Source organism: Plodia interpunctella, chromosome 20, assembly GCF_027563975.2.
Source record: "Plodia interpunctella isolate USDA-ARS_2022_Savannah chromosome 20, ilPloInte3.2, whole genome shotgun sequence".
NCBI lineage: Eukaryota > Metazoa > Arthropoda > Insecta > Lepidoptera > Pyralidae > Plodia > Plodia interpunctella.
In genome coordinates this window covers 6,470,827-6,494,936 of record NC_071313.1, presented here as the reverse complement: position 1 = coordinate 6,494,936, position 24,110 = coordinate 6,470,827, and the positions used below count along the sequence as shown (strand labels likewise).

At 38.9% G+C, this 24,110-nt stretch overlaps 1 protein-coding gene and 1 long non-coding RNA gene across 3 annotated transcripts in view; one reads left to right on the top strand and one right to left on the bottom strand.

The window, feature by feature from the left end:
* Sbf (SET domain binding factor) overlaps nucleotides 1-24,110 on the bottom strand; it is a 63,274-nt gene that overhangs the window by 15,957 nt on the left and 23,207 nt on the right. Inside the window, exons 4-27 of the mRNA XM_053760606.2 lie at nucleotides 23,840-23,956; nucleotides 23,046-23,265; nucleotides 22,204-22,445; nucleotides 21,555-21,805; nucleotides 20,980-21,171; nucleotides 20,231-20,339; nucleotides 19,153-19,289; nucleotides 18,366-18,477; nucleotides 17,718-17,902; nucleotides 13,369-13,504; nucleotides 12,035-12,156; nucleotides 11,297-11,391; nucleotides 10,448-10,610; nucleotides 10,054-10,159; nucleotides 9,096-9,230; nucleotides 7,473-7,653; nucleotides 6,719-6,861; nucleotides 5,719-5,876; nucleotides 5,060-5,214; nucleotides 2,953-3,136; nucleotides 2,170-2,301; nucleotides 1,898-2,003; nucleotides 1,452-1,585; nucleotides 693-832 (exon numbers count right to left, since the gene is read on the bottom strand). Of these exons, the coding sequence (XP_053616581.1) occupies nucleotides 693-832; nucleotides 1,452-1,585; nucleotides 1,898-2,003; nucleotides 2,170-2,301; nucleotides 2,953-3,136; nucleotides 5,060-5,214; nucleotides 5,719-5,876; nucleotides 6,719-6,861; nucleotides 7,473-7,653; nucleotides 9,096-9,230; nucleotides 10,054-10,159; nucleotides 10,448-10,610; nucleotides 11,297-11,391; nucleotides 12,035-12,156; nucleotides 13,369-13,504; nucleotides 17,718-17,902; nucleotides 18,366-18,477; nucleotides 19,153-19,289; nucleotides 20,231-20,339; nucleotides 20,980-21,171; nucleotides 21,555-21,805; nucleotides 22,204-22,445; nucleotides 23,046-23,265; nucleotides 23,840-23,956 (3,655 nt within the window). The remainder of the gene's footprint in view (nucleotides 1-692; nucleotides 833-1,451; nucleotides 1,586-1,897; nucleotides 2,004-2,169; nucleotides 2,302-2,952; nucleotides 3,137-5,059; nucleotides 5,215-5,718; nucleotides 5,877-6,718; nucleotides 6,862-7,472; nucleotides 7,654-9,095; nucleotides 9,231-10,053; nucleotides 10,160-10,447; nucleotides 10,611-11,296; nucleotides 11,392-12,034; nucleotides 12,157-13,368; nucleotides 13,505-17,717; nucleotides 17,903-18,365; nucleotides 18,478-19,152; nucleotides 19,290-20,230; nucleotides 20,340-20,979; nucleotides 21,172-21,554; nucleotides 21,806-22,203; nucleotides 22,446-23,045; nucleotides 23,266-23,839; nucleotides 23,957-24,110) is intronic.
* On the top strand, nucleotides 14,973-17,116 carry LOC128678801 (uncharacterized). Of its 2 annotated transcripts, none has more exons than XR_010370185.1 (4): nucleotides 14,973-15,131; nucleotides 15,408-15,563; nucleotides 16,141-16,305; nucleotides 16,911-17,116. It is a non-coding gene; the product is annotated as an uncharacterized LOC128678801 (long non-coding RNA). The 2 variants fall into 2 exon arrangements; XR_008405686.2 differs by having other exon boundaries at nucleotides 15,006-15,135.

The window sequence follows — 24,110 nt, the reverse complement described above, 5'->3', positions numbered from 1 at the left end:
CGGGGATTATACTCCATTTCATACAAACACTCCAAATTTTATCATACTTTCAAGGTATAAACTTAGGTCCTCTTTTTGACGGCCTTTAGACGATCTTTTATATTGTGCAATACGAACGAACAGAAAGGGTTTCTGGCCCGGTGAAAAAGTTGGTGTCACTGTTTAAGTTTGACAAGAAATTGGTATTTTTCAATTTGGTCAGGCATCCTTGTCATTCGTTCGTATGTACAAAGTCTTTTAAAAGCTTTTATTTAACACTGAGCCCCGGCGCTTCGCTCCCGTGGGAATTTCGGGTTAAAAAGTACCCTATGTGTTATTCCAGGATATATTCTACCCGTATACCAAATTTCATAACAATAAGGTAAGGAGTACTTATGTGTTTACTCCACTAAGTTACATAGAATTAATGTCGCCGATACATAGGAAAGTAGAAGACCACAATTATTTGTTATTCCAGCAGCTATTCGTGTACCAAATTTCATAACAATCGGTCCAGAAGATTTTGCGTGAAAGAGTAACAAACATACACACATACATCCTCACAAATTTTCGCATTTATAATATTAGTAAGATGCAAAGTAAGTATTTTCAGTTTAGATGACAATGTTCAGCTCGGATATGATTTTTTTGTCACGAATTTACTATCTGACCACAATAAAATCTTTCAAAAATCTATTAATTTAGTCTCTCACCAGAATCAACATCAGCCGTAGATAGTCTATGTCTTGGAGCATACAGTTCTAAATGTGAGGGCTGTCGCCGGTCCTTCAGTGACCCCCATCGGCCGAAGTGCCTGACCCCCCCTTTGCCTCCGCTGTTACGGCCCAGGACACTGTTGAAAAGAATAATAATGATAAATCAACAATATTTCACTGTCTACATTCCGCCGTACTTTAACAATTTAACGACTCAATCAAATTATGATTTTTGGTAATAAGCGATCCAAGTTTGGTCGGTCATCATCTTATCGAGTGTGTTATTGCTAACACTGGTATCAGACTACTCTGTCCGCCAGAATACAGGTTTCCTCACGATGTTTTCCTCCACCGGAAGCAAATGGACCACCAATGAAAACTACCATATATGAATCAGACTGGTATACAAACTCATGTGGCACTACGTGTAGGGATACGAACCGTTTGGTTGGTAAAGTTTGATGAATATTGCACACCGTTGTAAATTTGAAGAACTCGACATTCTGTGAATCGGACATTTTGCTACCACGTGACATTTTGCGAATTCGAAATTTTGTACCTAAACGTTTGCAACCTAGCCTCATCTTTACATGTTCCATGGGTTGGAGTTTCGTGATCTGTGACGCTAAAAAGCCTGGAGTCAACTGAAAAAATTCCATCAAATTTTAAAGATTCGCCTGTGCGACCGGCCGCCTGCCTGACGCCAGCCCTCCTTGGGAATGTAGTTTGATCAGTGGAGCCCACATAGGTGCTTACCCTAGCGTGCCGGTAGATTTGTTCATGAGCGGCGTGTGCTGGCCGTCGTCGTACAGCAACAGCGAGTCCAGGCTGAGGCTGGAGTCGGCCAGCGACGCCGGGGTGCACGACACTAGTGTTGCTAAGTATCGCTCCTGTAAAAAAAAATATTTTTTTATATAATTTTATTACAAAAACATGTGAATGGCGGACTTAAAGCCTTATTACATTACAGTTAAAAACAGCGATTCTCGCATCGGCGCGAATCTCATCTGTCCATATGAAAAAAAATGTTTAAAACTTGGAACGCATCTGTCATCATCAACCATCAAAAATCTACTGGACCGACTGTTATGAAATTTGGTGCACGGGTAGAATATAACCTGGAAGTAATTCCAGGTTATATTCTACTAAGAAATTCCCACGGGAGCGAAGCCCCGGGGCGCAGCGAGTAATATATAAATGACCTGTTCTAAACTGGACGTAGTTTCAGTGCCGCTCTGCGCCGCGGCTGGCGTCTGGTGACTCACTTTCAGCATCCCCATCACTCCTTTGTGATGTGGCGCCGCGGATCTGAACAAAAAAGTATTTTAGATTGTGGCTGTAGGTAGTCGTAAAAGTTATATCAGTGTGCGTAGTAGTGCGGCTTTGCTTTTTACATCTCACAAATGAAATCTTGTTTATTTCTAATTAATAATCGTTATTTTTTCCCGGCTGATATGATGAAGAGTTTCCTTACCTGGACAACAAAGCGTGTGTTCTCGGATGTCGCCACGTGACCACTGGTATCCTGCCTTGTCTGTAGCACCGCGCCATCCGCCTCAAAGAGTCATCGCTTATGTTCTCGGGCACCGGGAACACTGCCGGGTAACTGCGGACAGGGGAGAAAGTCTAGTGCTAGTAGTTTGTAGCATTGAGTATTATGAAACTGGCGACGTGTCCCGGATTTAGGGTCATTTATGTCTAATTGTCTAAATACAGTGAATAAATAATAGTAAAAAACAGTAAAATCCGTTGCGAGGTTTAAAAGATGAAAGCTTAACAATAGCTTTCTGATAAAATATCATATAGTTATCTGACAGATACACCATCAGCTAGATAAATCTACCTAATCTGATTGCCCTATACAAAAATTGTGAAACACAACCTTTGACGCTTTTGATTATCGGATAGTTACAAGATTATCCGATACTTTATCAGCAAGCGGTGAAACAGGCCCATAGATTTATAAAACACTTGACAGTTAAAAAACAATCAACCCTACATAGTTCTTAATTTAGTCCTTTCTTTATATTTAATTATTCTGTGTTAACAATTGGTCTTAAAATAAAGCTAAAGCTTTATTAATAATAATGTTGGATCCATATCCCCACGCAAGCCTCTCAAAGGACCGGACTAAGTGCTGTGAATCCCAAAAGGAGATACAAATATAATAATAATTAACTAAAAAAATTACTATTTAAAAATATAATAAGTTATTATAATATTATTATTAAACAACAAAAACACTTGAAAAACTTACCTCCTACACAGCGTATAGAGGGCGTTAGCGTGCGAGGTGCGGAAGGGAGTGGAACATAGTCCCACTCTACTCCAGTCCCTCACATACCCTCTCTCTCTCACTCGCTCCAGCGTTCTGGTTCCGCGGCCGTCATCCGTAGTTCCGGTTCCGGTGCCGCCGGCTTCTACTGCTTCTAGCTCTTCCACTTGAGAAAAAAAATACAATAACACATTATTTTTGGAGGCATTTGCCCAGCCGTGGGACATGTAACATGTTGTAATTGTAGCTATTTAAAAAATATATATTACACAAACTAATTCGTGTGATGACATTTTGTACGTACTATGTAATTGTGTGATACATATTACATAGTATGTACTATATATCACACAATGACTGTGAATACAAAATAAATTTAAATAATTAGATCAAAATATTCACGGTGATTTTTTTAAATATATTGGTAAGTATATCATGTTTGACATGACACGCTTAAACCATTATATAACAAATAGAAGAATCACTCATGAAGATTCAGTGGTACGTGGTTCCGCCCTAGATTTGGACCTCTCCATAACTTACTAGGATACACGGTCTCTTCATCCACTCCGAGAATGGCTCAATAACTCTTTGTTTTTATTTGTACTGTGCTTTATGTACTAATATGTTTGAGCAAATAAACGTTTTTTCTTTCTTTCTTACATAAAAAAGAGAAGATATTTATTTTCTTCTCTTTCTTGACATAATAATAATAAATCTTTATTTTCTTCTTTCACATAGAAACAATTTAAGTACATGTGAAAATACTACAAACTAAACTAGTGCCTAGGTATTACGTGAACTATGTGAATCACGCAGTTTCTTTAAAATATACTCCATGTGAGGGACTGGTGTCTGTACTAGGAAGACCTTATTACAGATTACCAGCATCTCCAAGTCTAAACCGGGTGTGTCCTTTTGCATGTATTGGCGCAACGCATATATGATAATATACTTGATTGTCAGTGTGTACATAATGATAAGAAATAGAAGATACAAGTATTTAAAAATAGCAATCATCTTAACAAGAACAAGCAAAGTAGGTTCCTATCATAAGATAAGAGACATTGAAGAGATACGGGTGAGAGGTAAGTGTGAATATATTTTTATTTACAGTTGGACGTACTTAATATATATTATATTAAGCGGGAATTTCTAGTAAGTGTTCAGTGACTTAAGGCTATGGCTATACACTATTTGAATGGTATTTACATCAGAAATGTGGCAACGGTTTTTAAAGATACAAATTAATTTGCGAACTTACTGATAAGTGTGTTGTAGTGGTTTTAGTGCTTGATTTGTTTATTTTGTTTGATTCATTAGTTAATAAAGAAGTAGCTTTATTTGCATCTGCAGCCTGTACAAAGGGGTTTATGTCTAGAGAGTTCATGTCTTTGTCAAGTCGATCATAGTAAATCTTTTTAACTCGAAACAAATAATTTTTAATGTTTGTACGATGTTGATAATTGAGAGATAAAAATATACAGTCACGGTCAGTTATTGAGGTATCAGATACGTAACAATCGGAAGTGAGTTTTGTTTTTAACATTATGTGATCCAAACAGTAATGAGTATCACGAGTACAATTTACAGTATATCAAATTAAAATTTATTCAGATTTTAGACCTTCACAGGCACTTTTTCTCGTCTATTTTTATATTTATAGTTATTTCTCACAAGCTACAAACTACTGGCATTTCGGAACAACCACTGCTGAGAAGAAATGCCGAAAGGAACTCATTTTAACAGTGTTGGTCCCTATCATGCCAGAAGGGCTTACCATTATTGTTTCTTACAATGTGTTTTTCTAATAATATATAAAAGTACATAATGTACATAGTCAAAAGGTATATCAAAACAGGTTATAATTGTGATCCGAGTACTGATTATAATATATATATATATATATCGATGTCAAACAAAAATATATGAGAAACGAGAGGACCAGTTCCCTCTGGCAGCACCCGTTCACGAGTTGACGCATGGGTCAGCCATCGCGTAGCTCAACCATAATAGAGGGAACCTCACGACCCGGCCCACGACAGATATCACAGATAGTAGATTATGAGTTACTACGTATAGTACTTACAAGACAAAGTGTCAGCTGATAACGAAGACATGAGCGGCGGCGAGGTCAATGACCGCGCGTCCGCTGAGGGCAGCACATATTTCTGTCTCTTTGACGGTTTCGGCTTCAGGCCTGCTTTCCGCGCAGTCTTCAGTAGAGTTTTCTTCGCGAATCCTCTGTGAAAGTGTATAATATATATATATAATTCCTTTCCAAATACAAAATCGGCCAAATGCAATGTCATAATCATGCAAGAAGTGTTTTATACCATCATATTGTCTACTAGTCGTTCGTACCGGCTTCGCTCGTGTAAAAACATAATTTAAAGTCTATGTTACTTCTGATTTTTTTTTCTGTCTCTGTGCCAAATTTCGTCAAAGTCGGTCAAATCAATTTTATTAATTACAAACAAACATGCATTTGTTTTCTCTTTATAATATTAGTGGATAGAGGATAAGAATAATATGAAATAAGCAAAAAAAAAATTGCACGTTTGTTAAAATAAAAATATCACGGTTCGTGTTTGGAGGTCTCGGTAATTTAATATTTTTCCCTTTGGGATTAAATCAGAAATTTAGGAGAATTCCACTATCAGGATCGCTGAGCCAGCGAAGCAATTAAATTATTATTAGTCCAAGTCACAAGGGACAAGAGTGTAGTAGTTTAGTAGTGAGCCTGACTTGAGCGTGTGGTGTTTGATCTGGTGCTTGTGATGCGTCTCGCGCGCGCGGCTGGCCAGCGCGAAGTGCAGCGCCGGGGTCGCGGGGTGCCGCAGCCGCGACAGCAGCCGCCGGAACGACTCCGCTTGCTCGCTGCTCACTTCCTCGTCCAGCGCCACCTGGGACCATTGTTATTGTACCGACTGGGTACTGCGCAGGAACACATGTATACCCTATGTCGTTCTCCATACATATATGCAAAAATTCAAGAAAAACGGTTCAGTTTGACGACCTCGGTGGCGCAGTGGTAAAGTGCATGCCTCTGAACCGGGGACCTCTCGGTTCAATTCCCGGTCGGGTTATGATGGAAAATGATCTTTTTCTAATTGGCCCGGGTCTTCGATGTTTATCTATATATGTATTTATTATAATATATAGTATCGTTGAGTTAGTATCCCATAACACAAGACTCGAACTTACTTTGAGGCTAGCTCAGTCTGTTATTTATTTATTTATTAAGTAAACAAATTTACTTCCACATTTATACATAATAACAGTGATATATAATTATAAATTACATTGAATTTTAATTTATAATATAAGAAATATGTACGTCGATTCGTCTTAAGTGTGCGTAAAAACCACCTTACAAAAAGAAATGGGTCTTATTTTCCTAGTTTGTTCGCAAACAGTCCGGCGCAAAGCCATTAAACTAGTTAGCTTGCACCTGACTTTTTGTTCATATGCAGTTCTTAGTGCTAGTTCGCAAGTCATCTTTCACTATCTAATCATTTTTTCAGTAAGACTCAGATAGATATGCCGTCAACACGCAAAGAAGAAGTGAGACGCAACAGCTCTTACAAAAAAATTAATATTACTTAGTCTTAACACTCGCACGATATCTAGGCTTTTCGCGTAAACAACTGCCTCTCAGAGAGAGAGAGAGAGAGAGAGAGAGTTGAGAGAGAGAGAGAGAGAGAGAGAGAGAGAGAGAGAGAGAGGTCTACCAGACACCACTGACCTTGATGAGTTGGAAGGTGGCGGAGCGCAGCTGCAGCCCCTCCTGCGGCGACTGCTCCAGGTGCGGCAGGTGGTGCGCGCGCACCGGCTTCTCTCGCGTCAGCGAACACAGCGGGAACGAACGCACCACTGTTTGTTCACAGGCTGCAACAAGGAAAAAAAAAATATATATATAGAAAAATAACACAGACTGAGTTAGCTCTAATGTTAGTTCGAGACTTATGGGATACTAACTCAACTATATTTGATAACATGCTTTAATACATCGCAGACACAAGTCATCATCATATCGAGTGTGTTATTGCTAACACTGGTGTCAGATTTCATTCAAGTCGCCTAAAAGCATCTGACATGACCTTTACAACTACTTACCGCCATTTAGTGGCAGGTAGTCGCACTAGTGAACTGAACTGTCAATGTCAATTGTGCAGGTTTCCTCACGACACAAGTTGGTAAGGAATAGAACACCATATACAGGCAGTAACGCAGCTGTCCCCTAGCATTACCTGTGTAGCGCTATTTCGTTGACAAACAAAATCAAATACATTATAAGAATGGCTAAATATATAAGTGAAAAATCATCAAAAGGATTAGCAGGCGAGCCTTTGAAGATAATTCTGCAGTTGGTGAAGAACAGGGCGCCACCTGCCGGCAGCAACGCAGCGACAGCTTCATGGCCTGTCACGTCTGGCGCTAGTGAGCTTCTTTTCTTTTCAGAAGACGAAGAAGAAGTAAATGAATAACCTAAAACTCACCAAAAGGATCAGCTGGTGCGCCTTTGAAGATAATTCTGTAGTTGGTAAGGAATAAAGCGCCATCTGCCGGCAGTAACGCAGCGGCAGCTCCGTGACCTCTCCCGTCTGGCGCTAGTGAGCACCTCAACGCACAGCCCACTAGCGCTTCACCGGGGATTAGTAGCGGCGGTGCTATCCGAGGCTAGAAAACAAAATTGTTGTAAATTAGGTGCCCAAAATGAAAGCAAACAATGTTTATTGATTGGAATTTTCAAATATATATAAATTTGTTAAAAACCTAAGCACTTTTTTCTGGCTTATATATTTAGATAAAATGCTATTTGTCAAAATACAATGGGCGGTACGGATCTTATTTAGGGTTAAGTCCAGGTGTTAAGTACGCAGTCTGGACATGCATTAGTGCGAGTCCAAGTATTTTTACTTAACACCTGCACTTAATATTCTCACGTATAATAATCTAAGGGTTAGTGCGAAACGTATCTAACAGTCAACCGTTGGTTCATACTCGTACAGAGCTATGCGCTTAGCTAAGTTTAAATTACTCATACGCAATTTCTATCGCAATTATTATGAAGATTATAGAATATAGCTCTAAAGCTATATTTAAGGCCCATGAAGAACGATATGGCATTGTAATCACACCATATGCAACTGCAGCGTATGCAACTCAAGCCAGCCATGATTCCATACAATAAACGCGCATTGGGTCTGCATCGGTCTTTAATATTCTTTGATGTCTGAGTTTTATGTTTGTAGTAATTTATAATATTTTTTTGGATTTAGATTGATGTCACCGTCCTCGGCACGTTGTAACATAAATACTCCCTTAGAGGGCGGCCTCATTGCTCCGTTGCATCGACGAAGAGCGTTGACTCTCGGTTATTTACGCGCAGACATGTGCTGCTGAACCATACAATACTGTGTTGATACATTGATGAAGCGCATCCGAGCAGTGAGGCTTCGTTGTTATACAGACAGTGTCTATGAGGGCACTAAAGAGAATATACCTCAAAAAAGTAAGCGTATGATGTAATTTACCTTTTCTCCTTGAATTCAACGAGAAAAACTAAACTTTTAATTAAAAGCTCGATAACTTACTATCTCGTAATTTTCTTTTATCCCTAAAATTTCTTCGAGCAGAATATAATGAAACTAATTTACATATAGGTATATCTTGTATGTATCTACATATCTTAGATCAGAATCTTAGCCAAAATATCGAACATATCTCTCTCTCTCTCTGAGTTAGACTTACCATTACCATTAAATTAGAACATGATTTTTACTACAAATTGTGAAGTGAAAAAAGGGAAGTGTTAAGTCCGATTTATTTATTACATTTGTGAGTTGCCTTGCAACGATGTTTTTAATTCATAAAGATTTTTTTTTGCGACTGAACCAGATTTATTTTTTTTTAAATTATGACCAACACACAATCATCTGTAAAATAATCTGTGTCATTTCAATAAAAAAAAATAAACAAGAAAGAGTAACAAAAAAGCAGAATTTATTCAATAACAAAAAAGGCTAGGAACAAAAAGGAAAATCGAGCGTGAAGTGAAAGACACTGTGGCGTGCCTCCGGGAGGCTACCTGGGTCCGTTACGTTTTCTTCGTACAATACCTTCTGGACTGGTGGTAATCTTCTGCTCTCTCTGGCCACAGCGTCCAAGGTCTCCAGGTGCATGTGGACCACACCAGGGATCATTTGGTGGAGGCATCTCACGTGTTCGGCTGTCACCCCACCTTCTGTGCACACCTATGATAAAACGTTTAGTGAGAATGACAATTATCTCATAAATTACATTATTCCCATCAGACAATAAGTGGATCGTTGGTGTTAAGAATTAAAAATAGTGCATCTGTTTTATTTGGTTGAAATCCATACTTATAAATGCAAAAGTGTGTATGTATGTCACGTTTTCATGGCTAAACCGCTGGGCCGATTTTGATGAAATTGGAATACTCAATGACCTGACGTCAAATAAAAGCTAGGTCCTGAAATAACAGTGATATATAATTATAAATTATATTCAATTTTAATGACAAAAGTACTGTTCCCTTGTGATAATAGCGCGGGTAAAGCATCAGAATAAAAGCTATATATATCTCAGTTAACCGCGCGTGTTTCCCGTTACATTCGAGGCTGTGACGCCCCAAAGTTCGAGGTCAGCGCAAAAACAACCATTACAATTTTGAAGATTCGACTTTCAAGATTCAAAATTATTCAATTTAGGATGATGTACATCACTTATTGACGTCAAAAAATTATTTAAACTAAGTCTACTGCCGGCTTGCAAAGCGCAGGTGAAGAAGAAGCGGCGCAACAAACTTCACCGCAGCCTTTTCTCCAAGGACGTCAATTAAAAAATATAGGTCTTGTACATTATTAAAAATTAAGAGGACTGTGATTATAACAACTGGCCGCCTGTCTGACATCGACCTTCCTTGGAAATGCTATCGTTGCCTATTAACTATTGGTAGTTAAGCCTATGAGTGTAGTGTTCCTTAATATCCTATGAGTGTATTCTGGGGGGGTGCACACGCTAGAGGAATCATGGAGTTCAATTAAATTACAGTACCTTATCCACGAATCTGGAGACCATTTTGATGACGTTGTTCCCGGCTTCGCCAGGGTCCGCCTCTTCGAACCCTGACTCCGCATCAGCACTATCAGATTCCGCCACACTGTTGAAAATACCATTCAGTTGACGCGGTTTAGCAATACGGCTGTGTGTACCTATGACTCTAAGATAACGTTTGTTTTCACTATCCACACATTAAAAACGCAAAAGTATGTATGTCTTTCTGTGTTGACATTGGCACATAATGATATCACCTTGTATCCACCTTGACGACATCATGGGGCGTAAATCCAAGTGCTGGCACTTGGATTTACGCCCCTTCTACCAAGTCCGAGAGGAAAAGGCACAGTTAGACAATGTCGAACAAGTTCGTACACTGTCTACTCCGCACCTGTTGGTGATGCTGTTGCTGGCGCGGTCGTCGTCCCCCCGCGCCTCGGCCCTCCGCCCCGCGCCCTCTAGCGGTAGCAGCAGGTAAACCATTCGATTCGCGTAGTGAATCGCTTGACTGTATAGTGTTGACTCCTCGCTCGCTATTATTTCTCTTTGCTTCTCTGTAAAGAGGTTTTGCAAAAATTTAAAAGTATATACCCTATATCTATATACCTGCATTCCATACGCTTTCAATATGTAAAAGTTTACTTTGCTGTAGCATCGAACGAGCATGTTTGTCTGGAAAGTTCAGCTACTCCACGCTAGATGGCAATGCCGGTAGTAATAAGACAAAAAACTTTCGATGAGATTCAGTATAATTTTTTACGGAAAACTATTTTCCCGTTATTCTGTGTTGGTGTGAAAGACCTCAATTAATATTTATTTTTCTACTATCATTTTTGAAACTTAAAACTGATAAATACTCGTAGTGAAACTATACAAAACAAAGGCCGACGCAAGACAATCGTTTTATACAGTGACAAGGCGCCTGTAAGCCGAATGTTGACACGCGTGCCATGCCTACTTCACATTTCCTTTGTTTTTTTTCTCTCTTCTGTGATTTTAAAGTAGGCTGCTTACTTATTTATTTATTAATATAATAACTTTTACCCGCGACTTCGCCCGCGTTTGTTTCGTGCGTCACAACATATTATTGTCAATATCTCGGTTTCTAAGCAACGTATCCGCTGTACAAGTGTGAAAACCACATCAAATTCCAACCAGTAGTCTTTACGTCTTGCGCGAACAAACAGAGCCCACTTACAGTTTCATTATATGTATAGATATAGATAATACATTCAATTACCTGGTGGTAAACTGGGCCACAGTCTCATCTGTTCAGCTGCGATTTCCAGTGCACTCGGCTCTTGCGCTTTCTTCAATATATAATCATCGTCGTCTCTAAGAAATACAAATTGACTTTCAAATTAATGTTCTCTGTGATAGGTTCTATTATAACATTTCAGGCCTAAGTGCTTCGCTGCTGCGAGGTGACGACAAAAAACGTTGGTGTCGAAATCGAATTTTTGGATAAATGTGATTTGATTGACTTTTGAATGAAATCAAATAATCTATTCAGAAATTAGACAGTTCTTTACGTCCAGTTTTTCACGTCATATTCTAAATCCCACTTCCCACTAATATTATAAAGGCCAAAGTTAGAGATGAACACGCGTTAAGAGGGTTACGTACAATATATAGAATTCTTTCTTTTCATGTAATTTACAAGCAATGAATTTATTACTGTTTTTATTTCAAAATTTTAAGCTCAGCAGTTTTTCCTTATTCACGATCAAATAGCTGGGTAAATTTGTATAAAATTTAGTAATTAGGTAGCTGACTTATGATTAATACTTAGGGTACTATTTATTTCGAAAATACGCGATTCCCGCATGATTTGATCAAAAAGTCTGATAGTCAAAAGTGCTGTATAAAGTAGATGGCGCTGCCGTGCATAAAAGCGTAAGTAATGATCACCGGGTCAAGTATCGTAACATGAAAGGGGGCCTAAAAGCATCTCTGGTGCAGAGACAATACCGCATACCTGATGCTAGACGTGGGCTGGTGGAGCGCCGGGCTGGGCAGGTACAGGGCCTTGATGTCTCTCTGCACGTCCTGATAGAACGCCGCCTCCCAGAACTGCTGGCTCGTCCACACCTGGTGCTCCTGGGGTACACACACGCCAACATTTGCCCATTTCATAAAAAATAAATAAATAAAGGGACAAAACACACAGATTGAGCTAGCCCCAAAGTAAGTTCGAAACTTGTGATATGGGATACTAACTCAATGATACTATATTCTATCTATAACATATACATACATACACATATAGATTACATTATATTGCGAAAAAGGATCACATTAATTTATTTATATCTTCTCTGTATTGTCTCCATACATAAGGTTACTTAGGGAATGTAAAGTGATTTAAAGGAAGACGTATGAGTTTGGAATCCTTTCATTGCAAATTATAAAACAGAAGTATTTATATAAAACTAGTCTTTCCCGCGGGTTTTCGTGAATTTCTCTGCGAAAGCGGAACAAACATGATTTTCATACAAACTATTAATAGGTTTCCTCACGGGAAGCAAGTGGTGATCGATGCAAACTAACTTGAGTCAGATTGGTATACAAACTCACGTGGCAAGAGTTAGGATTCGAACCTGGGACCTTCCGATCTACAGGTCTTAACCATTACATCACCACCGGTTCATTAATATATTTCTATATAAAGAACGTTTTCTACTAATTACGCTATACACGCGAAATTTGGGGAGTAGCTTTAGCTTATTATCTAGTGCTCGGATAAGAAAGGAATATATATAGGGGTAAAAATTGCGGGTAAAGTTTGTATGAAAAATAACGATCCAAGACCCAGGTCAATCTGAAAAAGATAATTTTTCATGGTGACCAGACAGGCGATCGAACCCGGGACCTCCAGTGTGGCAGCCCGGCATGATGACCATTTAGGCGATGGAGGTCGTCTGATAATAAGGTCAATAATACATACTAGCACAGTACTAAACTAACCCAATATCGACCTAGTCTCAAATATTTCATTTCATAAGAATTGTTTCTATAATTTTCATTATCTAAGTTTCATCAAAACAAGCCCAGAAGTGTAGATATGACAAACAGAAGGACAGACTGATAAATGTTCACATTTATTAGTGCAATAAAATATTGAGTAGTATGGATTGTTAAAAAAATAAATATATAGGCAATTACTTTTACTTGTAATCACAGATATTTGCGGTTCTAGTTGTATTGTGCCCGTTTCTCTGTTTGTCACCATCAGAGCCACGATACAAGCTTAGTGCTAAGTGTGGGCCGTTGAGTGTTGTCAATGTGTTTATTATAATGTTCAGAATTTACCTGTATACACATATACGCATACTGTATGACGCCCGTGCACAGCTTCCGACAGAAGGCGGTCGCCAGCGGCAACATGGCCGCCGCTATCGAATGCTCGTCCAGCGGTGTCGTCGATTGCAGCGCGCAGTTCATTAGCCTGCAAACAAAATATATTGTTTTTAATTCTTCATCACTCTTAAATGGATTTATTATACACAATAATCTTATAGATATTTAAATATATTTATAATGACATACATTAGTAAATTTATTCACCTCAATGTAGATGTCACAGAGAATAAAAAAGCAATTAAATAGTGTTAGGTACTTGGAATAGAAAAGTCCACTTAGTGCAATAACATGATCCAATTAGATACAATGTGGTCTGTTCCATGAAATCAAAATCAAATAATTTATCCATAAATTAGGCCCTCACAGGCAATTTTCATGTCATATTCTAAATTAAATAATATTTACCAAAGCTAAAAACTATTAGCATTTCGGAACGACCGCTGCTGAGAAGAAATGCCGAAAGAAACTCATTCAAACAGGGTTGGTCCCTATCATGCCAGAAGGGCTTACCAATTTTTTAAATATAATTTTATATATAACTTTTTCATGTTATAAGGAAATTGTTGACTATTGGTTGTATAAATTGTTGTAAAATATTATTATTATAATAAGTGCATCGAACACACTATTATATATTAAGTATTTATATATTGTTGTTTGCAACAAAATGGATAGTGTGTCATACAAACTTTCAGTCTCATAATCGGACACTAGGGGTAGAAATCCATACTAATATTATAAATGCAAAAGTCTGTTTGTTCTCCTTTCACGGCGAAACCGCTGGACCAATTTTGATTAAATTTGGTATGCATGTAGTTATATATATGCATGTAGTGAAAGTTTGTATAAAAATCGTCTGTTCCGCTTTCGCAGACAAATTCACACGGGCGAAGCCGCGGTCAAAAGTTAGTTTCACATAAATAGTAACCAGTGTTTGAACTCGAGTTTTTTAACTATATGCATATCAAATTTCATTCAAATAGGTTCAACGGTTTAGCTGTGAAAGCATAAAACAGACAGTCAGCTATAATATTGCATTTATAATATTGTAAAGAAGAACTGTTCCCATGGGAAATATACACGGGCGGAGCCGCGGGCAAAAGTTAGTAACATTAAAATAAAACTTCAACAAACAACCGACAAGTTATTTTGATATATAACATCAAACAGAGGCGCCGGTCATGTATGACATGCACGCGAATATATGACAAATGTATGTATATTAACAAATATTATTTGGGGTTCCATCGTAACAATATATTTCTATTTATCCTGCTCATATACTAAACGTGACGATTCAGCGTGCAGTTCGATCTTCAGTTTAATATCATCTGGGGAGACTAGAGATAAAAAGCTTTGATGAACGACAGGCAATAAAAGTATACCCGATCGTAAAATAACAGCATCACAATATAAAGATTTATATTTTAAGCGGATCCGGGGCTCCAAGGCAGGCTTCATTATAATTATTCAATATGGCATTACATAATTATATTTACATGGTTCTATCTCATTACAGATCCCTAAAGATTGTTATGGATAACCAACCATGTCATAATAGATCAGATTCATAGATCTCACTGCGACTCAACACGTAGGGTATTTATGGCAACAGATCCTGGCGATAAACGTTTGTCACATCTGTCACTATGTTAAAAGCGGTTGTATGTCTGTCTATATTTCTAGCTGTGAAGGCCGAAGAATCATTTATTGTGCGTGAGTTTCCATATATTCAATTTTATTTCTCTCTCTGGTCTGAGCTTTTTCCGTCTTTCTTCCTCAGCCGTAGGAGCCCTTCCTTACTTTTTTGTTTCAACTTCACACGGTTTTTGGCTTCCACAAATTTAGCTCACATGCTAGATACAAAATATTGTATTTTATCTACACTGTAGCATAATCCCCTGAAGTAATTTTCTAGTTTTCGCTTTAAAAATTGTATGTTTCAAGTCAGCCGGAGAGACCTCTTGAACATAAATATTTACTTTCAGTCCAAAGGCCAGTGGTTGTTGGAATCAATAGGAGAATGCGATAGAGCGGACATGTACGAAATCCAGTTCAACATAACTAGATACAGGTGGACGCGAGGTGTTGACGCCGTGAACGCGACGTTTGACCTATCTCGCGATGTAACTATACATCACAGTGTAAGTAGCAATTATTCTTATTAATCTTTAGATTCGCTCGGGCAAATTATCTATTTTTTTTCTCTCACTATCTATTAAAATAGGTCTGTTGCGTCGTTTTAAACAACTAACATAAATAGGGACTGACAGCGGAAAGCTACTTTGTTCTATAACTATGTAGTAATTATTCAATTGATTAAAAAATACGCGTGAATTATTGACGGAAAAGTAGACTATAGTTTCTATCTAGTATAAATCTACATTTATTAAACAATTAGATGTTGCCCGGAGCTTCGCTCTCGTGGGAATTTTGAGATAAAATATAGCCTATATAAATCTTGGATAATGTACCTTTCTAATGGTGAAAGAATTTTTGAAATCGGTTCGGTAGTTTCGCAGATTACCTGACTAAAACATACAAACTAACAAACACTTATCTCTTTATAATAATAGTGCAGATGTTTATTTCTCATGTTGGTTTTAATGACTAACTGGACTGTAATGTAAATGTTCAACGCATCATGCGATTGAATATATAACAAATGGAAATTTCCGATGACGACGAATTTTACTTACATATTTTTTTTACCCGAAACAGTTTGAGATAAACGTAGAGAAGATGACAAACGGTGGTTGGAAGAACTACCAGATAATCAAGCACCATAGTTTTCTACAATTCATAAGGAACAATACCGGAGAAAATTTCGATAGATTGATGAATCACATGAACTTAGAGTACTCAGATCCGGACCCAATACCAAAAGTATGTATTTTTATTTTAATAATAATCTTTCTTACCAGTGATGAAGTTCTTGCCACTGAACCGAGAGTTCCCGGGTTCGATCCCCGGTCGAGTCATGATGGAAAATGATTTTTTCTGACTGGCCCGGGTCTTGTATGTTTATCTATATATGTATTTGTTATAAAATATAGTATCGTTGAGTTAGTATCCCATAACACAAGTCTCGAACTTATTTTGGGGCTAGTTCAATCAGTGTGATTTGTCCTAATATATTATATTAATATATTATTATTTTAATACATATATATAGGAAAGGAAAATGATGAGGTAAGGAAGACCTTACCTCATCCATTTATCTGGAATAGCAATATGTCTGTTCTTTTCACGATTCCCTATTTCTAGTTCTTACATCTACCCCCAACATTCTCATATGATCCCATGCAACTTTTTTAGGTTGTTCTCCCATTATAACAATCCACTTTCATATTTAATGCCTGGACTTACTATTAAATATAGCCGAGAAAACTATAGACGAATTGTGAGCGTAGCCACATGAGATGGAAATAGTTAATACGTTTCGTTACTTGTTTTCGGACAAAAAAAATAATGAATAATTTGTTTTTCAGAATAAATATATAATACATTTGTTTATTATTGATATATGCCAGCTCCCTGAAGAAGGTATCATAGGAGAGTACAGGGCAACGACATACCTTTTCGACGAAACAGGCGTTATCATAAGTTGCGCGATTGCGTACGTTACTTTCACAGAGGAAGGCGACATTTGTGGGAGGAAGACAGAAGATGAAGATAAATAAATAAATAAATGTTATATGCTGCTTTGATTTTTTGGCTGTATTTGCAGTCGTTGTAACCCATCAATAGACATGCGTGATAATACAAATAAATGAGAGCTTTTTTGTCGACCTCGGTGGCGCGGTGGTAAAGTGCTTGCCCCTGAACCGAGAGGTCCCGGGTTCGATCCCCGGTAGGGTCACGATGGGAAATGATCTTTTTTCTGATTGGCCCGGGTCTTGGATGTTTATCTATATATAGTATCGTTGAGTTAGTATCCCATCACACAAGTCTAAAACTTACTTTGGGGCTAGCTCAATCTATGTGATTTGTACTAATATATTTATTTTTGTATTCGATCATATGACATTAAAAAGAAAATGTTTACATACGATATACATTTGTGCGAAATACATAACTCGTTTCTTGGTGCTCAGGTAAAAATACCCGTTCAGTATTTTTATAACGTTATTTTTTTTTAATGTCTCGTACATCTATACTATTATTACAAAGAGGTAAGCGTTTATTGGTTTGCATGTTTGAGCGGGTAATCTCCGAAACTACTGAACCGATTTCAAAAATAATTTCAGGCACATTATCCTCGATCCCTAAGGTATAGGTGTGGTCGCGGCGCGTACCTGACCAGCAGCTCGAACTGATGATGATGCAGCAGCAGCTTGTTGCTGGGCAGCCGGCGCGCCAGCTCGGCCGCCAGCGCCGCGCGCGCCGGCGCCGCGCGCAGCGCACGCAGCACGCCCGGGAACGACTTGCGTCCGTCCGCGTAGCGGGACTCGAATATTGCTGCTACGCACGATCGTAACACCTGCGAAAAATTATATAGATTCTTCTATAATTATATACATTATATATAATAATAATGTAGCTAGAAAAGCCCTAGGGCGGTAAGTAATTTAAAAAAAACACTTCACTCTTTCAAAAAGTTCGCGTACATCTAACCATCATACTGGCAATAGACATCATGGATTCAACCCAATGACCAAAGAGGTCGCTTCGCTATTCAGCCTTGTCTTCGTATGAGTATAAATCATCAATTTCAAATATGGAACGGTGAAACTCAATATCGCAATTTCGTTCTTGAAAAAGAAAAAGTTCATTACTTGGTTCTTTTTAATGAAAAAAGGCGGGAATAGAAAACTTATAAATTTTAACTAGATAATAAAATGTCTTCCAAAAAAAATGTATTTCACTCGAAAAACCGATTGTCACTAAGACTATGCTCGCCGGCGTTAACATCACAATAGACCAAGGCGCACGGGTGTACTGACCTCGAGCCGGCGCGCAGAGTTGGTCAGCAACACGAGCTCGTGGTCGGCCGCGCCCACCGGTGGGGCAGACACTGGGACTATTCGTGGCGCTGGCGCTCGACCTAATAATACTCTGCAATGAGACACAATGGGTTAACAATAAATAAATTCCACTACTGACTGTGCAACTGGTCCATTGATAGATGAATTAAGAAAATATTATTTACATTAATTAAGCAAACACCTGGATTCTATATACATTCTATCTTTTTAAAGAAATTGTAACAAAGAAATACATGATAGTGCGTAAAAAAGCCTTAGTATTTTGTAATTGAACTTAAGTTTCTCATGAATGTTAATATTATTTTTTAATTACGTTGTATACGTTTCTCATGTATTTTTACATAATTCTTTATTTTTATTTTCTTATCATATATATGTATAATAACCAAGAATAATGTGTGTCATGTATGTCATGTAGGTATCTACATGAGAAATATAACAATTTATTATTGAATGTTTCTCATGTAAATTTACATTGTTCTTGAATTAGGTATATTCATGTATATTATACTCATTTACCGAAATAAAATCGAATTGTAAAAGGGTATTAAAATATATACAATTACGAGACTGGAAAATCTAATCAAATTAACACTTGTTAGAATTTTGTTGTTCGAGAACTATAATTATTTTTCTTTGATTGTCAACATATAAAATGTTCAAAAAAGTGATTGTTTATGTGAATGGACACTATGATCACATAAACAATTTCGCTATAAACGTGTAGTATGGAATCCACACTGACTTGGTGTTGGCGCTGTGTCGCGCGAGCCCCTCGCGGACGACGTCGGCGACGCGCGCGGCGTCCAGCGCCGGCAGCGGCGGCTGGTGGATGCGCCCCGACGCGCCCTCCGGCGGCCGGAGGATCCGCTGCTGGAACGCCTGCCAGGCGACCGATTATATTTTGCATCTCTCATATTCGGTAAGTAGGTCCTTATTACCCCCAAATGGGGCTTGTAGGTGACCAATTAGCGCTCTAGGATAATAATGTAGCTAGAAAAGCACTAGGGCGGTAAGTAATAAAAAAAACACTTCGCTCTTTCAAAAAGTTCGCGTACATCTAACCATCACACTGGCAATAGACATCATTCATTTAGCCCAATGACCAAAGAGGTCGCTTCGCTATTCAGCCTTGTCTTCGTATAAATATAATAGTTATCAATTTTAAATAGGTATCGAACGGCGAAGCTTAATTTCATCCTCGAAAAAAAAAAATTCTTTACTTGGTTTGCAATTGATAGCCCTTGGCTACTACTATTGTTTGTATGGAATAAGTTCACATATTAACATTAATATGACAAAAATACATGTACAATGCCGAATTTATCACATGCACCGTATTATAAAACGACTTATATTTTATATAATACTAGCGGACCGTCCCGTCTTCGCTCAGGTAAAAACATAAAAACTTATACAACTAAACCTTTCACAGGAATCACTCTAATCTCAATAGATTAGAGTGATTCCTGAGAAAGGTTTACCAATGTGAAAAACGCATGAAAACTCGCGCAGTAGTTTTTGAATTTATCGCGGACAGACAACCAGACAGACGCGTTAGAGGATTTCGTTTTCTAATATGTAAGGATTATTTTATATAATTTTTAATATGGACGGAAAAATTAGGTTCTAAAAGATCTATGGAGCGTTAAGAGTAGACTGCTGGTGAAAAAGTGTCCAAGAAACGGTGTGACCTTTTATCAGAAAAGCCAAGATCCGCTCTTGGTCGCTGCGCCGCTGTAGTATTAAGTAATTTGTAAAGTTCAGAGAATGCAACTGAAACGCTCAAATGGCAGGGAAACATATAGTTTTACATTACGTACCTGTGGATTAGGATTTTCGTTGAGATGCAACTGCATAGCTAAATCTTTTATGTGTACTAATTGTAATTCTGGATTCAGAGACTCTAGCCTCAGTTGCTCTGGTAAATTTCTGAAACAAAAAGTTTAAGCTATCATTAAACATATCACGAACATATTAACAGGAATACACAAAAATTAAAGACTCAGGAAATAGCGTATAACATTAATGATTCACCGCTGGTAGAATAGTGAGAAACACAAATAGGCTTTTGTGTTTCTCACTATTCTACCAACGGTGAATTTATCATCATCATATCTGTGAATCCAAATGCGAAAAAATGAGAAACTACAATCTTTGTCTCCCCGAATTGCAACTAATTACATACACACATATTTTTAAGTGAAAACTGTCAGGACCAACGTATTACTTGTGATCATAAGATCTCTCAACGTTTGAATGAGGATTTGAAGACCTCGGTGGCGCAGTGCTAAGTGCTTGCCTTTGAACAGAGAGGTCCCGGGTTCGATCCCCGGTCAGGTCATGATGGAAAATGATCTTTTTCTAATTTATCTATATATGTATTTGTTATAAAAGATAGTATCGATGAGTTAGTATCCCATAACACAAGTCTCGAACTTACTTTGGGGCTAGCTCAATCTGTGTGATTTGTCCTAATATATTTATTTATTTTTATACAACGTGAAACAAAATTAGGGAGAAACGATCTACAAGTGTGTATTTCTCGTGACAACTTGAGTTATTTACTCACTGCAGCAACTCGTCCCATATATCCGTAGGCCTCCAAGGCGGGCCGCGTTCAGCCACGAGTCCGTTGAAGAACATGGAGTCCAAGAGCCTCACCGCGAACGGACACGCGGACAGGCCCCGGGAACCCAGGAACCCTAGCTTGTGGAAAGTTAGCACGGGTGATGGGTGTATGCGGATTATCGTCAGGCAGTGTCTGCAATGAGAAACATCAACATTACGAATTAGATTCAAGTTTGACAAATGAACAAATAATTCTAGATTTCAAAGGTTCCACCTTTGAAATCTAGAATTAGGTCCTTTATGTTGGCCTCCCGTCCGTACGAAGTTCCCCGAATTTTCATGGTTTTAAGGGCGTCCGGAGGCCACAGATGTGGGGATATTTTTAAGAACAAAAATGAACACTCAAAATGATTGTTCTATAGCTGGCTATGACTCAATTACGGCGAAAAAACCGAGAAAAATCTCAGATGAGACAGAGAGAGAGCCAAATGATTAGCGTATTGCCGCGTAGCTTGTCCACTATTAGCAAAAGCTTCATCTGATGAAAGTTAGAAAGAGGCAAAAAGTTTAACTTACCGGTATCCCTGTAGAAGTTTAGCCAACGTCCTCATAAAAACAGCCCTGATCTCCTTATCCAGCATGTGAGGGGGCGACGAGTTCGGGGGAGGAGGGGCGAACGCCGAGTCACACGATTTTAACTCCGGCTGCAGCACCAGGGCTAGGGAGTGTTGGAGCGACGAGAGGAGCTTCCCCTCAGGTCGGGGGATGTTCACCCCGGCGGGAATGTGGAGGGAACCCACATCTAGGTCTGCTACTATTACGTCCAGCTGAAATGGTAATTTAAGATTAATACTTCTTACTAGCGGCCCGTCCCAGCTTCGCTCGGGTAAAAGCATAATCTTATACACCCAAACCTCCCTCAGGAATCTCACTATCTATTGGAAAAACTATATGAAAATCCATGTAATAATCATTGAGTTTATCGCGAATATACGCGGCAGAGGTCTTTGTTTTATAAGACGAGAATATAATTCCCATTTTATATTTACAAAGATAACTATCTACCCAGAAATAAAATATGTATCGTGCTTATTTATCCTAATCCTAACTAATATTATAAATGCGAAAGTAAGTTTTACGCAGGCGAAGCCGCGGCCAAGAGCTAGTATTACATATATGTCCTATAACAAAATATGTATAATGCCATATAAAAATAAACGCTCACCAATTCGGACACCTCCTCCTTCAAGCTCGAATGAACACCGATGAGAAACGGCGTGGGCGTCGCCAACACCTCAGCCAACCCGCACGGCAGCAGCGGTATGTACACGTGCGCGTATCGGAACGGGAACATCAGAGCCGCTAGCGCTCTGCACGCCGCTGCTAAGCGCGCAGCCGCGAGGGAGACTAGCAGGACTTTGTGCTCGCTCATCACTGCACACCAGAGGGTTACGGAGTTGTGTATACCTAGATGAGAGAAACATTGATTGAGAAACTATTTCATTGTTTGAAACAACTTGCACACCACAAAAATGTACAGATACTTAGAAAATTGCAACAGCGAACTTGTCACAGATATTACTTTAATTTGTTACGCAGCGGAATCTACACGTACGCGTAACTCAGCGGAAATATTAATGCCACTACCACTGTACAATCTAAGCAAGAGATACTGAAATGTGAATGCTTTGTTACTTTTTCACCACCACTCCACACATCGGTTGGTACGCATATACTCCTTTACGATATGACATGATGGATTTGGCGCTTCTGATACGGTCAGGTTGAAACGGAATATCCAGGCATTTGTTCCAAAGTAATTTTCCGGTCTAATTAAGACGTGGTCATACCAGCGCAGGCGGCACTCTTGGGGTTTATCTGCTATGTCATGCTGGCTCCACCCTGTCGTCGAACAGTTTGCCAAACTTTAGCGGATTAAGTATACATTATTGATTTTTAATTGCGGTAAATAAAGTTCGTATTCGCGTCGGCACGTGTCCGAGTTCGGCGACAGTGTGGAGCTGGCATCACTGACATGAAGTGTGCAGATGATATTTCAGCACTCACCCAGCAACCTGAGCAGCATATGCACCGCGGTGGCGGTGGTAGGCATGGGCGGCGCTGCGGGCGGCTGCAGTGCTTGCCGGTCGCCGGCGCCGATGCTGAAGCGCACCTGCGGCCCGCCCGCGCCCGGCACCAGCACGCAGCCCAGCAGGTTACCCACCAGCGTCTCCAGTGGCACGCCCAGGTTCTCCACCCACACTGTGTAGATTATGCCGAGGCAATTCTGGAAAGAGAGATTGTTTATGATATAAAATAAGTTTTTTAAAGTGAAAACTTCTTTAGCGGCGTTGTGCACTTTTTGTGATGTGTAAAAAATGTTAAACTTACATCAGGACACGTGACCCTGATCGAAAATTCGTAAGATGTCAAAAATGCACAATGTTAATATTCAAGTTTTCACTTCCGCCGGCACTCCCGGATTACCACCCGGTATTTTTTTACAAAAACGTCATTTTTGACACAAACTTTTTTGACGGCAATAAAACTTGTGGCTAAAATGAAAAAGCATTCAACAGGTGACCGTACAGTAGGTAAACCGCTAAGAACGCTTACGTTCACGCTTACTAATAATGGAATGTCACGGAAATGGAGGCGACGTAAATTATTTCAACTATATACAGGACAAGCGGAAGTAGACGAAATTTAACTTGATGGTCAGGTCAGACCTGACTACGTGTGATTGTTTGTGATTTGATTACAGACAAACAAACAAATAAGACAGGTGAAACTGAATAATGGCTTGTGTTAATTTAATCTAACAACACTTAGATAAGAGACAGTGCATTGTATCTACTTACTCTGAAGGTGTCGATGTAGTCCTGTCTGGAGACGATGACGAGGCATTTGGGCGCGTACATGATGCTGTGGTGGGTGATGTTGGACACTGGTCTGCTGGACTCCAGGGATTCCTCGTCCTGGGGACAAAATTTACATAACAATTTAGTATGTCTTTTTAGGAGAAATGTTATGGGCGTGACATAAAATAGGTAAATATGTTTTAATTTTTTCAAACCACATTAACTATAGCTTGCATTTTTTATTTATTTAAAACATGTTATCCACAAACCG